The 14402-nt window shown below is 25.1% G+C and overlaps 1 protein-coding gene across 1 annotated transcript; it reads left to right on the top strand.

Moving 5' to 3' along the window:
* Positions 1-4326: 4326 nt before the first annotated feature.
* On the top strand, positions 4327-6108 carry GO595_003745 (Dynamin central region family protein; the record flags this gene model as incomplete). Its single annotated transcript, XM_067916799.1, has 1 exon — positions 4327-6108. The coding sequence occupies one exon, from the start codon at positions 4327-4329 to the stop codon at positions 6106-6108; it is 1782 nt and encodes a 593-aa protein (XP_067776032.1).
* Between the last annotated feature and the right edge of the window lie 8294 nt (positions 6109-14402).

Below are 14402 nucleotides of genomic sequence, written 5' to 3'. Positions count from 1 at the left end.
AAAGACAACTTGTAACAAATACAATAAGCGTATTCGAGATTCAAAGATCCAAGTAATTCTTGAATATCAACAGATTTTTCTAAAAATGCAAAGCAGGCATAGGTCTGAGCTTGAAGATGCCATTAATTTATGGAAAGAAGAAAGAGAATATGTCAATAATTTTGCAGAAATTGAATATGAAAACACAATAACAACAGCTAAAATATTATCTCAAAGTGGGAAATTTGATGAAGCATCTCAGATTAAATTAAAAGCAGAAGAAAAACTCCAAAAAAGTTCTAAATCAAGATGTTCAGAAATAAACAGACGTTATTACATTCAATGCAACAACATTCTTAAACGCCAACAAGAAGAGATATTAACACTTGCTAAACAACGAGAAAGTGAACTTCATAATCTTGATGAGCTTTCCAATTCTGCAACGTCTGAAGCGATTGAACGGTTTTTCAAGGACAATGCAACAGAGATTATTTCCATATCAAACAAATTTCCAACAGATTCATTTATACCCAAATCATTACAAATGCAAACTGTTAATTCTTATCCGACACAAAATTTACACATTAATAGTTCATTTACAGATTTTTTTGAATAATAAAACGAATAAAATAAAATAATTTTTAATTTCGTATCTTTGATTTTGGGGTTGCTGGAGGTTCCTTTAATTCTTTCTCATATATATCAAATTTTCCTGTATAAATTGTTCTCACCAATTGATATGAAATATGTCCTACCATTGCTGAATAGTTCGCATAAACAGATGATTTAACAATATGATCAGCGATTATTAAAAGTGTTACACTTGGGAAATTAATTTTCTTATTAGTTTTAAAATGATCTTTTCCTGCGATAATACTAATAACGAAATAACCAAAAAAATTTTCATAAAATTCAATTGATTTAGTTATTTTTTTAAGATGTATACCATATCCACATAATAAATCTAAAACTAATCCAATTAAATGTGAGTTATCTTTAATACAATCATTATATGTATCATATTCAAAGTTTTCCCAATATTGTATAGAAAACAAAGAAGCTATTACTTGTAAACATTTATATCTAGAATTTAAATCATCAGGAAATATTTCATTACTTCCAGAAATATTTCCAAGTATATACATTAAACTTTCATCATTATGTGGTTCAGGAATTTCTTTTGATGCATATTTCGAAATTGTTTTTCTAAACTTAAGGATTAAAGAAAGATTTAAAATTTCAATTAAAAATGATTCTGAATCTGAAAAAGATGCATAACCACTTTCATAATCTTTGGAATTACCTTTCATTATTTTTAAAAGAAAATCAATCACTGATTTGATACGTGTTTTAACTATTGTATCAAGCGATTTAATTATTTCATCAAATCCATTTTGGTGAATAATTTTTTGAAGTGATACTAAAGCTGTTTTACTTATTAATAATTTTATTTGTTCATTAATATTTTGTTCTTTACCTGGAACAATTAAGAACATTTCTTGTGTAATACTATAATAAACATTTGGATACATTAGTTGTTGAGCAATTAGGTTAAATGTATTACAATATTTTTCTAAAAACTTTCTTTCTGGATTAAGTAATTCTTGAAGGTTTTTATTAAATATTTTTGAAAATGAAATAGAACTCGAAGATGAAATAAGTTGTGCTATCCATCTTGGTAATTCTAATTTTTTCATTATTATATATGCAGGGAAAACTTTATCTTGAGGAATACATTGATCAATTAATATTGAGATTTCGGGAATAATTTCTTGTAATATATTATGTTCTTTATTACATATTCTTATTATTCCAAATTCTTTAGCAAAAATTAATGTGCTTGAAAGTTTTTGTGCTACTTTATTTATGGCAAATAATTCTTTTCTTGGTTGGTTTACATTATTATTCATATTATATAAACCAAAACTTTTTACTTGTTTCCTAAGTTCAAAATAATTTGAATTAATAATAAAGTTACACCATTCCTTAATTGATCTTATTATTTGTCTCAACATTTTTTGATAATGCTTTTCTATGGTATCTGCTAAAAATGTAACTTCCGAAATTGCCGAATTATCTATAGAATGATAATGACAAAGTTGTAAAACAACAATATTATATCGAGCATTATTTCCATTGATTTCTTTTGAAATCGCATGAAATGAATCTAAATGAGCCCATAATGTTCCAATCTTTGATATTTGTACAATGTTTTGGAATGTACTTTGAAATAAATTAACTCTAAAACTGATTCCTGATAAAAGATTAAAAAGTTGTGTTAAATGACTTGTTCCAGAGCTTTTAGAAAATTTTGAAAAATGATCACATATTGAATGTAATAATGATAAACAAGAAGATAAATCATATGTTATACCTTTATCAAAATCACTTATATCTACACAACTTAATCCTTTTATTAGAATTTGCATTGATTCATGTATTTCTTTTGGAATCGCAAAAGAATTCATTAAAGATTCAAGGGATGGAATATCAAATTCACGAATATTATATACAAAAAATCTTTGAAGATCTGGAACTAATCTTAAATATATTGACGTTAATTTAGAATATAAATATAATAATTCCGAAATATCCGAATCAAATGAAATAATTGTTGGTTTTCGTGTTTTTATCCTAAAAACATTCTTAATTTCAAATGCAGCAAGTCCCATCAAACTTAAAGCAATAACATATTTTGAACATGATATTGATATATCTGCATTACATGCTGAAATAAAGTAATAAATTTCGTTCGTAAGACTTTTTCTTTTATTTTTATAATTCTCTTTAGATTTTATATAGAAATTTTCTGCGTTTTCAAAGAAAGAAATATCAATATCAACTTTTTTGTCTTTATATTTCTTAAAAGAAGAAAATAATGTTTTAGCATCAATATAAAGACTTCCATAAATATGAACAGTTAATATATTTTGGAAAACACTTTTGAATCCTTCTAAAAGTTTTGAATCACCAGTTAGACATTGTGGAGATGATATGCCGAAAAATAAAATCCATTCACATATGTCATAGAAATGAATTAATATTATATAATTAAGTTGAATAAATGAATCTGAATCTATTGATGTGTCTGGATTTTCACTTAAACAAAAATATTTTGAAACAGATTTCATTTCAAGCATTTCCTTTACAATTGGTATTATTGTTTGCATAAAAGGTACTAAAAATGTGCTAATGTTTTTTATATCACTTTCGACTAATTTTAAATTTTCCCGATCATGAATAAAGTTAAGAAGATCTATAATTTCATAGTTTGTATCGTTTGAAGTCTCTTCATAACATGACCTATAACAATTAACTAATGTAAAAAGTTCAGTATTTAATGAGAGCATTATATGCATTTTAATATAGTTTGTATATAAATACATCACATTAAGAGTGATATAATAATTTGATAAAAAATTTAATGAATATGAATTTGAACAAACATTTACCATTGCTTTAAAAGCATTAATTTGAAACTGCTGAGCATGTTGAAGAATTGCATATGGTCTTCTTAGATAAGGGCCTATTTCATTTGGTTTCAAACTTTTTGGTAATTTTTGCGCTTTTTTTGATGGAGATTTAAACCTTTTTTGAATGTCATTTGAGCGAAGAAAAGCATAATCTGATGAATCTAAGAGCTTTGATATATCATATAAAGCAGGAATAAGCCTTTGGCCATGTTTATTTAACTCAATGATATTTTCTATTTTAAATTCGTGCATAGAAAAAAATATATTTTTTATGGAAAAACCTTAGCAACCAAAATTTTTACACTTAATGAATTTATGTCCAACCGCTTTCATATTAAAAAACAATCCAGAAAGAATTAATTCACAGGAATAAAAATAATTTCAATTAAAAATATTATAAAGTATTTTATCTTTAATTCGTTCGCTAATAAAAAGTTTTAAGATATACATTTTAAACCGCAATAAAAGAAGCCGAACGAAAATATAAAAGAAATGCCTTATTTCCTATTATCACGGCTAATAATATACTGTTTTGATGAAATAAAATATTTTTATAATACAAGAAATGAACTTTTCATTGAGTTTTAATTAAGAAAGATAAATTAACTCATTAAATTAATTACAAACTGGTAATACAAGATTTTAAAATATATTTTTTCCATAATTAAAATTAATTAATTCCCATAAAATTGGTGGCAACAAGTAATTATAACTAGAAGTTAGTACAACCTGAATAATGCTTAAAGTTATTTTGTTTTTTTATTGAAGTATATTTTTTGCTTTAAAATTTGTAATATGGTCAAGAAGAAACACCAGTTAAAACCGTCACCGAAACAACGATACAATAACGGTTTTGACGAGAAACCGTCATTAAATGCAGGCCCTCATCCCTGTTTTAAACAAACTCCAGGATGTTTTTGCAAGAGTTGGAAACGATTCAATCCACCTCCCTCAGATTGTTGTTGTAGGATGCCAAAGTTGTGGTAAATCTTCTGTTCTCGAATCTTTGGTTCAAAAAGATTTTCTCCCTCGTGGTTCTGGAATTGTAACTCGTCGTCCTCTTATCCTTCAACTTATTCACACTGATACACCTGAAGAATATGCATACTTCCTTCATCTTCCCGATAAGAAGTTCACTAATTTTGATCTCGTTCGTAAAGAGATTGAAGATGAAACCGAACGTGTATGCCATGATAAGGGCGTTACTGATGCACCTATTGGCCTTAAAGTATATTCACCAAATGTTTTGAATCTTACATTAGTCGATCTTCCAGGTCTAACCAAAGTTGCCACCGAAGGGCAATCACATGACCTTCCACAACTTATTCGCAATATGGTTCTTAAATATATCAAACCAGAAAATTCCATCATTCTTGCCATTTCACCAGCAAACACTGATATTGCAAACTCAGATTCACTTCTCATTGCCAAAGAAGTAGATCCACAAGGAGATCGTACAATTGGCGTATTGACAAAACTCGATATTATGGATAAAGGCACAAATGCACGTGACATCCTCACAAACAAAGTCTATCCACTCAAGCTCGGCTTCATTGGCGTTGTTAATCGTTCACAACAAGACATTAACACCAAAAAACCAATGAGCAAAGTACTTGAAGAAGAACACAGATTCTTTGTAACAAGTAACGACTACAGAGACATTGCTGATGTTAATGGTTATCCATATCTTGCAAGTACACTTAATCAAATTTTGATGAAACATATTAAGAAGCATCTTCCAGCCGTCCACAATGAAATAAATGAGTTACTAAGACGTAAGAAGGCTGAACTTGAAGGATATGGTGAAACATTTGGAGATAATATTGAAGAACAACAAATGCTTTTATATAGAATGATTGAGCATTATTTATCTATATACAACTCTTTGTTACTTGGTACATCAGATGAATTAAGAGCTACAGGTATCGATGGTGGTTATTATTTGATGAGTTATCTTGTTAATGATTTCCCTGCAAAGCTAAACACTATCCCATTACCAACTACTATGAAGAGAGAAGATGTAGCCAACATGATTGAGGCTAACAGTGGCATTCAAAGGGCATTGTTCTTCCCCGAGGCAACATTCACACGGTTAACGATCGAATATATTGAAAAATTGAGAGCCCCTTCAATTGAAGCCGCTGAAATGGTTCACCACCGTTTGATGGAGTTACACGAAAAAGTGCACCTTGCTGAATTAGATCGATTTCCAAAAGCGAAAGCTCTTTTATCGCAATCGATATTAGATATTACCAAGGAAAATCTTGAAGAATGCACAACATTTATTAAGGATTTCATTGATACACAAGAAGCATATATTAACTCTGAGCATCCAACATTTAAAGAAAAGACAAAAGCACATTTACAAAGTGGTTCATTACAAAGTAATGTTGAACTTCTTCTCGAATTGGCTGAAAGATATTTCTTAATATGTCGTAGAGAAGTCGAAGATCAAATCGCAAAAGGTGTACACCGAATTCTCATTAAGCAATCAACCGAGTACTTAAGACATGAGTTGTTCAAGAGACTCGTGCTGAAGCCAAACCTCACAGAGGATCCGGAAGTCGCAGCAAGAAGGAAGAAATGCGTCGAATTAATTAAGGCACTGAAGGAGGCATCGAGTATACTTAACGAAGTACGTATGACGAGAGTGTAGTCAGTAAACAGCTGAATAATACAAATTTTTTCGGATGTGCAACAACTGAATGTTCAAGAAAATAACTGTAAATGTCAAATAGAGTTTTGCTATTGGTTACGTTTTGTTACCTTTTTTGTAATTTATTGGTGTGACATTTGAAAATGATTAGATATGAACATATTTTTTTTCAGGAAAAAAGGGATTAAAATATCACAAAATACTGTGAGTTGCGATAATTGTCATCAGATATTATGATTTTGTCCGCAGTTGTATTTCATAATTTTTTGATCAAATTTCGAAATATTCAATTTATATATATAAAAGTCATATATTCGAATAATCCGAAACTAGTCAAATTATTTTTATTCAATATTTTAAGTGTATTTGATCAAAAAATAATTACAAATATTCTGAAGGGACATCTCCAGAGTCGGAATCTCTGTCAGATCTACCAAATCATTGAGTTTCTTTCAAATACACATCATCAAGTCTATCAACGTTGAGAAAACAACAATGAAAAAGCTAACGATCATTTTGCATTCAATTCTAAATGAAAAAATTATGTGAAAGGAACTATAAGAATTAATCTCCCACACATTTACGAAAAAACAAATAAAAATATGTATAAAACAATGTACTATAGTCATATTGAAATTTAATTACTATCATTATAATATTTTAAATTTCGGTTTTTTTATCTGATTAGATTATAATTTAGAGAAACTAGTAACTAGGAGTCAATAACATATATTTATAATTAGTATTTATGCTAATAATTATAAATATTTTATAAAATATTATCATAGCATGAATATTTTAACTTTTTGTTAGAAATTTGATCGTTTTTACGAATTCAAAATAATTTTATCTATGAAAAATATTTGTCCAATATATGGTTTGATAGCAGTGCAAATGTTCATAATAATATGAAACTCAAATTTTTTTTGATCTTGAAATATATTTAATAGAAAATAAATTAATCTATTAAACATTATATGTTATAAAGCAATTCCGTTCAATGTATGTAATTAATGACTCTTTCGATATCTTAAAATTGATAAAATATTATTCACCAATTCCAAAATAAGCATATAATTAAAAAAAAATCCTTATTATGGCAATCTCAATTTTATACCAAAAACACAAATTTATTCTGAAGATCTTTAACCAATAATAATAATAATAATTAAAAAAAAAAAAAAAATGGCAACCGTTTAAACTCCAACCTCAAACACAAAAAATTTTATAAAATTAGTAATGGTAAATATTCACTAACTCTAATGTTCAAAGCATCAGATATTTTGGCAATTTCACTCAAAATATGTACACAAGCATTTCCGCAACCATAAACAAATTTTTTTATCTAATATTGAATGAGTAATTTTAAATAAAAGTTAATAAGGGAAAAAAATAATTTTGCTAAGTTTCTAATAATTTTATTTGATACACATGTTGATTCTTTATTAAAATCTGTTTTCTTAAAATATAATTGTTGAACTCTTTAAAGTTGAAAATAATGGTATAAAAAATGTTGAATTATTCCATTAATAAGTGAAAAAAATGCATTCCTAAGATTTACTGGGGCTTCATTTAAATCGCAAGTGTTTTATCATGAATTCTTTTGGAAGTGTTTCATCATAAAAAATTCCTGCTATTAATGTAAGGCAATTGCATGCTGGAAGTTTAAGTTGTGGTATTTCAAGAATTTCAAATTACCTTTAACATATTAATCTTTAAATTAGAATCGGATGATAGAAAAAAGATTAATAAATACGGGGACATAAGGAGGACAAAGATATGAAAATACAAATCTAAGAATTAGAAGATTATGAGATGGAATTAAATTCTCTTCACTCAGTGAGGTATTAATAAAAAAAAATCTCTAAAATTTTGCTGTACAAGACATTGAAAAAATTATTGTTTCAATATGATAATCGAAGTATATCTCACATATTTTTGCAAATAATGATACAGCATGAATATCAAAAGTTGCGAAGAGAGAAATACTTTGTTGGTACATGTTTTGCAAAAATAAATTGAAGTCTTGTTCACCAAAAAACAGTTGATTAGTTCTTTTAATCCAATCAATAATTAGATAAGCAAGAAATAAGGATATAGTACGTAATAAATCTGAAAGTGATATATTTGATATGTTTAAACTCATAGAAGTTGAAAATTATTTTGGATTTGCCGTTAGTTACATTAAACACATAGCAGCCTGGTTACAGATATTGCTTTCTGGCGATGCAATGCTCTCAACATTATAAACAACCTATTCCCTCATAGGAGACTTCTTAATTGAGTTGCATTTATGAATGTGATATGACTTTTAAAACGTATTGACATAACGGTTTATGACTTTTCGGTTAAAGTCATTGGATTTTTTCAATTGATCGAAAATATAACTGACAACGTTTGCCAGGTGTCAACCTTTAAAGGTTCAAAAAGTTTGCTGTGTCAAAATAACGGCCTCCTTCGAAACTCCCATTTCTTCAAATAGAAAGAAATGATTAAAATTTTATTGTTTATAATTACATTGGAATAACTAATAAATCAAAATTCATTTTGAACATGTAAATATTGATATGAAATAGTTTCTCCGAAAATATATGTTTTTCGTTGCTTTTTCCTTCATCTTTTTCTATGCTTTATGTAAAAATTGAATCACATAATTTGAATAGGCAGATCAACTTTCATGTGAAAATTGTGTGTATTCAAATAAAATCCATCGGAGGTTTGCTCAGGAAGCCGATAATCCACTCAGCAATGAAAGAATTTGATCCTTCTCCAATTGCAACAATATTAAAATACTACCCAAAGAATGAAGAAACGTCAGGTTTTCTATTTATTGTTCCTTCTAAGTTTCCTAAAATTTCGGTTGAAAATATTGAAAAAATTCAAGGATCAGAACTTGATCAAATACGTGAAATCATTGCACCTAAATTTACAGATTTTATGCCACAAAAATCAGAACTATTAGATTTACAAATTAATTTTCAGGACAATTTAAACTGTAGTCTTTTTACATTATATTCATTTGTTTATTGGGTCCTCGAATTCCCAAATTTTCTCTTTCAAGATTCACATATAATATTTGAATTGCTTTTACAAATTTATAATGAATTCCAGGAAATTGCTCTTTCTTCATATTACTTTGGAATTAAACTTGTAGCCAACAGCGCTTTACCAGAGACTCCAGTTACTTTATTTTCAAGCTTAAACAATTTTTTTAAAGTTTCACATAATATATATTCATCACCAACTAATTTAATTGCAATAATTCTTAACAAGTTTGAATCAAATAAATCTATTTTGCAGTGTATTTTTTCAATTCTTAAAGATTTGCCAATCGATGAAAATACATTTTTACCCTCAAATAATATCACCGACATCATCACAAAAAATTTAGATCTAAGTGATTCTATTTCATGTTATTTTAATATTGTTACAAGTGGTAAACCTGTTTTAAGTGAAGATATAATTTTGAAGGAAATTATTAAGAATTCGATTCCACGTAAAATAATTCCGATTCCAACAATCAAAGAAACGAATTTACTTGAGTTATCAGAACCAGAAAGTAATTCATTATATCAATTTACAGATGAGAAAATTGATGTGAAAATAAATATTAATTTTGATTTATATTCTAAAAAGATAACAAATTTTATAAATAAAATTTTAAAAGATAATAATAATGAAACAACAAAATCATTTGATACATTTTTTGATTTAATATTTCCATTAATACATTTAAATGGAGAAGGAACACTTGGTTTAATATTAATGTTTATTAATGGATTATCAAATACATCGGAAAAATATATTGAAACGTTTTCATTGAAATCAATTTTCGAATTTCCAATTATATTTGATCCAAAATATTCCAAGCAAAACATTATTAATGGTTATGAAGAGTTAAATGAAATTCGAATATTTTTATTAATATTAATCTTAAGAAATGATAAATTTTCACTTAAAGAATTTTTTAATTTTATATATAAATTTCCCGATTTTTTTATCGAATGGATGGAACGGATTTTGTTAATAAAAAATTATTTTTTTGAGTATATTTGTAAACATCCAAAAGAATCAATTGAAACAATTTCTGGTATTTATCACTTTTATACATATGTATCAAGAGATAATTCTAATTTCCATGAGAAAGCAATGATTTCAAGGCATTATATCTTTGTTATAATATCCGAAATTATTAAATCAAATAATTCGGAATTGTTATTTACGAATCATAATTTTTTAAATACATTTTTTTCATATTTATTTGAAAAAAATTGGAAGAAAAAAGCGTTTAATTTATGTGCTTATTATATATTAACTTTTACTAAAACAGAAAATTTGATTCAATCATTATCACATTTAATAAAATTAAATTTATCAATGAACTTATTACAATTAAAAGAAAAAGTTATTGAAAACTTAAAGAATAATGAAGAAAATCAAGATAATAAAATATATATTAAAACAATTAGTTTATTAAAAAGTATATTTAAAACTATAAGATATATTATATATGAAAAAAACGAATTAAAATTTCTTTTTATTTCAATTCTAAATGATACTGTTGAATCAGTTTATCCGAATTTAATTAAAATAAACAAATGTAAAACATTTTATATATTAACAATTAAATATATGTATCTAATAAAAGATAATGTTAATTTAAATCATTATGTTTCTTATCTTAAAAAAACTAATGAAACTTTATATGAAGAAATTGATTTAGATTTGTATAAATTGTTTTTGTCATTCACGGGAAATGATTTAATAGAAAAATGTGAATTTATACCATTAATTATTTCATTAATACAAAACACTGAACATATAACAAATTTTTTAGATATATTAATTAAACAAAGTCGAATAAAAGAAAACTGTTTAAAATATCATGATTCTGGTGTTGATTTAGAATTATTAAACTTAATAAAAATAACTGATAATAAAGAATTAATAACTAAATGTTTACAAATAATAAAATCAATTTCTATAGTAAAATCATCACAAACTATAGTATTGAAATTTATTTCATTATTTAAACGTAATGAAAATGGATTTATTTCTAAGTTTCAACCATTGTTTGTAGAAACTTTATATGATATAATTTTAGAAGAATATTGGAAGAAACATTTAACTTATAGATTAAATGGAACTATATATAAATCAATAAAAAATTATCAAAATTTTGATTCGCCGATTTTTCATTTATCATTTTGGTGTAATATACATAATATAAATAAGAATGATATTACATTATTAACAATATTTAATTCTGAATCAAGTATATCATTTTCTCTTTCAGGATTAAAAATTAATTTAGCTTGTTTTAGTAATAATTCATCAATAAATATTGATTTTAAAGAGAATTTAATATTTGATCATTGGAATTTTATCTCTGTTTCATATTTAATTATCAATGAATCATTTTATTTTTTATCTTCATTAAACTTAAATTATAATTTGCCTAAATTAGCAACTGAATTTAATATTCATAAAGATGATTTACAAATTATAATTGGCGCAAATTCATTTGATTATGGAGACATTGAAATAAATTCAATTTCTTTATCAAATGATTCAGATTTAAACTTAATAAATGAAATATTTTATAAAGGTTCAAAAGGAAAAACAAATTCATTAAATTTTTTAGCCGAAAATGAAAATTATAATAGTAATGATAAAGAAGAAGAAAATCAAAATACATTTGCAGATTGTTTAATATCTAAATGGGAGATCGATTTAATTTTACCATTATTTACTTTATTCGATTCCCCTTTTGAAGATGGTACATTATGGGAACAATCTGCAAAATATTCGACAAAAATATTATATACAATTTTATTATGTAATAACGAAATTACTAAACAATTTATGGAAAGGAATAAAATTTCGGCAATTTCTTATTTATTAACATCAATAAATTCAACTGAATTCATTACATATGATTTATATTTATATTTTTTTGATTTGTTTCAAATGTTAAATCAACAACATAAAAAGCTGATTTTTAAATATATTTTAATTAATAACGAAATTTGGATTAAGGCATCAATAAATGAACATACATTAATATTAAATCATTGGTCAAATATATTAGTACATTGTTTACCAATTAAAAAAATCAAATTTTCAAATTATGTTATGTATATTAATAATTATTATTCTTTTAGGGATGATGAAAAGATTCAAAATAAAAATATTAAACAAAATATCGATGGTTGTCGAATTATATTTATATCATTTTTAACTAAAATTGCTGCAATCAATTTCACGAAACAAGATTTTTATTATATATGTAATGAATGTAATAATAAAAATCCAAAACATTCGAATTTGTTTTTGTTAATGTTAAATACTATGTTAAGAGAAAATATAAATATATTTTTATCATTAAAGTTAGAAAAATCCGATTTTTTAATATTAAGTCAAGCATTAAATACTATTCATTCGAAAATCATTAAAAGTGTTTTCGATTTTATATGTAAAATTCATGATAATAATATTTTACCTAAAAAAGAATTATCGATTCATTTAAATTCATTGATATTTAAATTAAAACATGAAAATATCTCACATAATTTAATTTTAAACTTAATAAAATCGATTGATACTTTTCCTGATCTAATTTCTGTTATTTGTTGTATTTGTTTATATTTAAATGATAATAAAACTAATGAAATTATGTTAGTATTATTAAATAAAATAAATATTAATGATAATACAAATTATTTAATTTGGTTAATTTCATATTATATATTTATATCAAACAAAGAATTTCGAAATGATTTTATTAAAATTTTAATACCGAAAACTTATTTAAGTTGGAAAAAAGTTTTTATGTTAATTGATATTATATGTGAAGCTGATGGTCAAGATTCAGAAGAATTGGAATTATTATTTCTAAATGAATTTTGTAATTATTTAATTGAAGAAAATCGTAATTTCTCATTAGAAAATTTATCGCATTTTATCGATTTCTCATTTTTTATGATTTTGATGAGAAAAAATCAAACGCATAATAAAGCGTTACTTAAACTATATAATGATTCAATTTATAATAATATTGAAGAAAAAGAAAATAATTTAATAAATGTTAAAGAAGAAAACGAAAATGCTAAAGAAAATGAAAATACTAAAAATGATTCAGAAAAAGAAAATAATATAAATTTAAGTAAAAATGTTAAGATATTTTATGGAAGTAAAGAAGTTTTCGATTTAGGAACAGAAGAAAATATAAATTTCAAGAAGTTATTTAAGAAATTATATGTTGTTACATTTCAAAAATCCAGTGATTATCGAATTGGACTTCGAATTAATGAAGATGGCACATGGGAAGACATAGAGTTCTTTAAGAAACTTATCCAACTATCAGAAAAGTATGAATTCCCATTAATTAATGGTCGTTATCAAACAATACTTTATTTTCTTTATAAATATCAACCCGAACTTAATCAATGCATTAAATTTAATGAAAATGAGAAACAAATTTCATTACAAAACTTTTATGAAACGAATAATAATTGTGTTTCGAGGTTATTTTCATTAAATCAAATTTTAGTTAAAAATGAACTTAATCAAATTATTGAAAACACATTTAGTTATCATGCTGAAAATCATGAAGAACAACTTGAGAAACAAAACTTAGCTAAAAGTACTAAAGATATGATGACACAATTAATCTTAGGAATTAAAAAGCGGAAACAAGAAAGTCAACATATTTGGGATCAATTATGGAGTAGCTTATCTATTAATGGTGGTCCTTGGAGTAATAGTGATAAGACGAACAATAAAATTCGTTGGAAACGTGACAACACGATTTGTTATAAGTTTTGTCCGATTAAAATGCGACGAAATTATAAATTTATGAAATATAGAAATATAAATTCAGTTAATTCAGATGAGAAAAAGACAATGTCGACATCCAATTCGATACATAATTTAATATCACATAAACAAACGCAAATTAATTGTGAGAATTGTATAATCAAAGAGAAATGTACTTTAATTCATATCAAAGGCGAAATTAAAGGCGAATTCCAATTATATAAAACACATATTCAATTAATGTTTGCAAAAAAGATTTATGTGATAATAAATTCATCAATTAATTATGCATTACGTAGAACTATCTTTCATCAAGATTGTGCAATCGAAATCTTTTGTAATGATGGGAAATCTTATTTTATTGATTTTGGTGATTCGCGATCATTTTCAGTGTTAGAGAAGTTAACATATTATTCGAATTGTCCATATATACAAACAAAAACATTTTCACAATATTATAAAACATTACCAATAAC

This window comes from Histomonas meleagridis (genome assembly GCF_020186115.1).
Source record: "Histomonas meleagridis strain 2922-C6/04-10x chromosome Unknown contig_23, whole genome shotgun sequence".
Classification (NCBI taxonomy): Eukaryota; Parabasalia; order Tritrichomonadida; family Dientamoebidae; genus Histomonas; species Histomonas meleagridis.
This window is presented reverse-complemented; position numbering and strand designations above follow the sequence as displayed.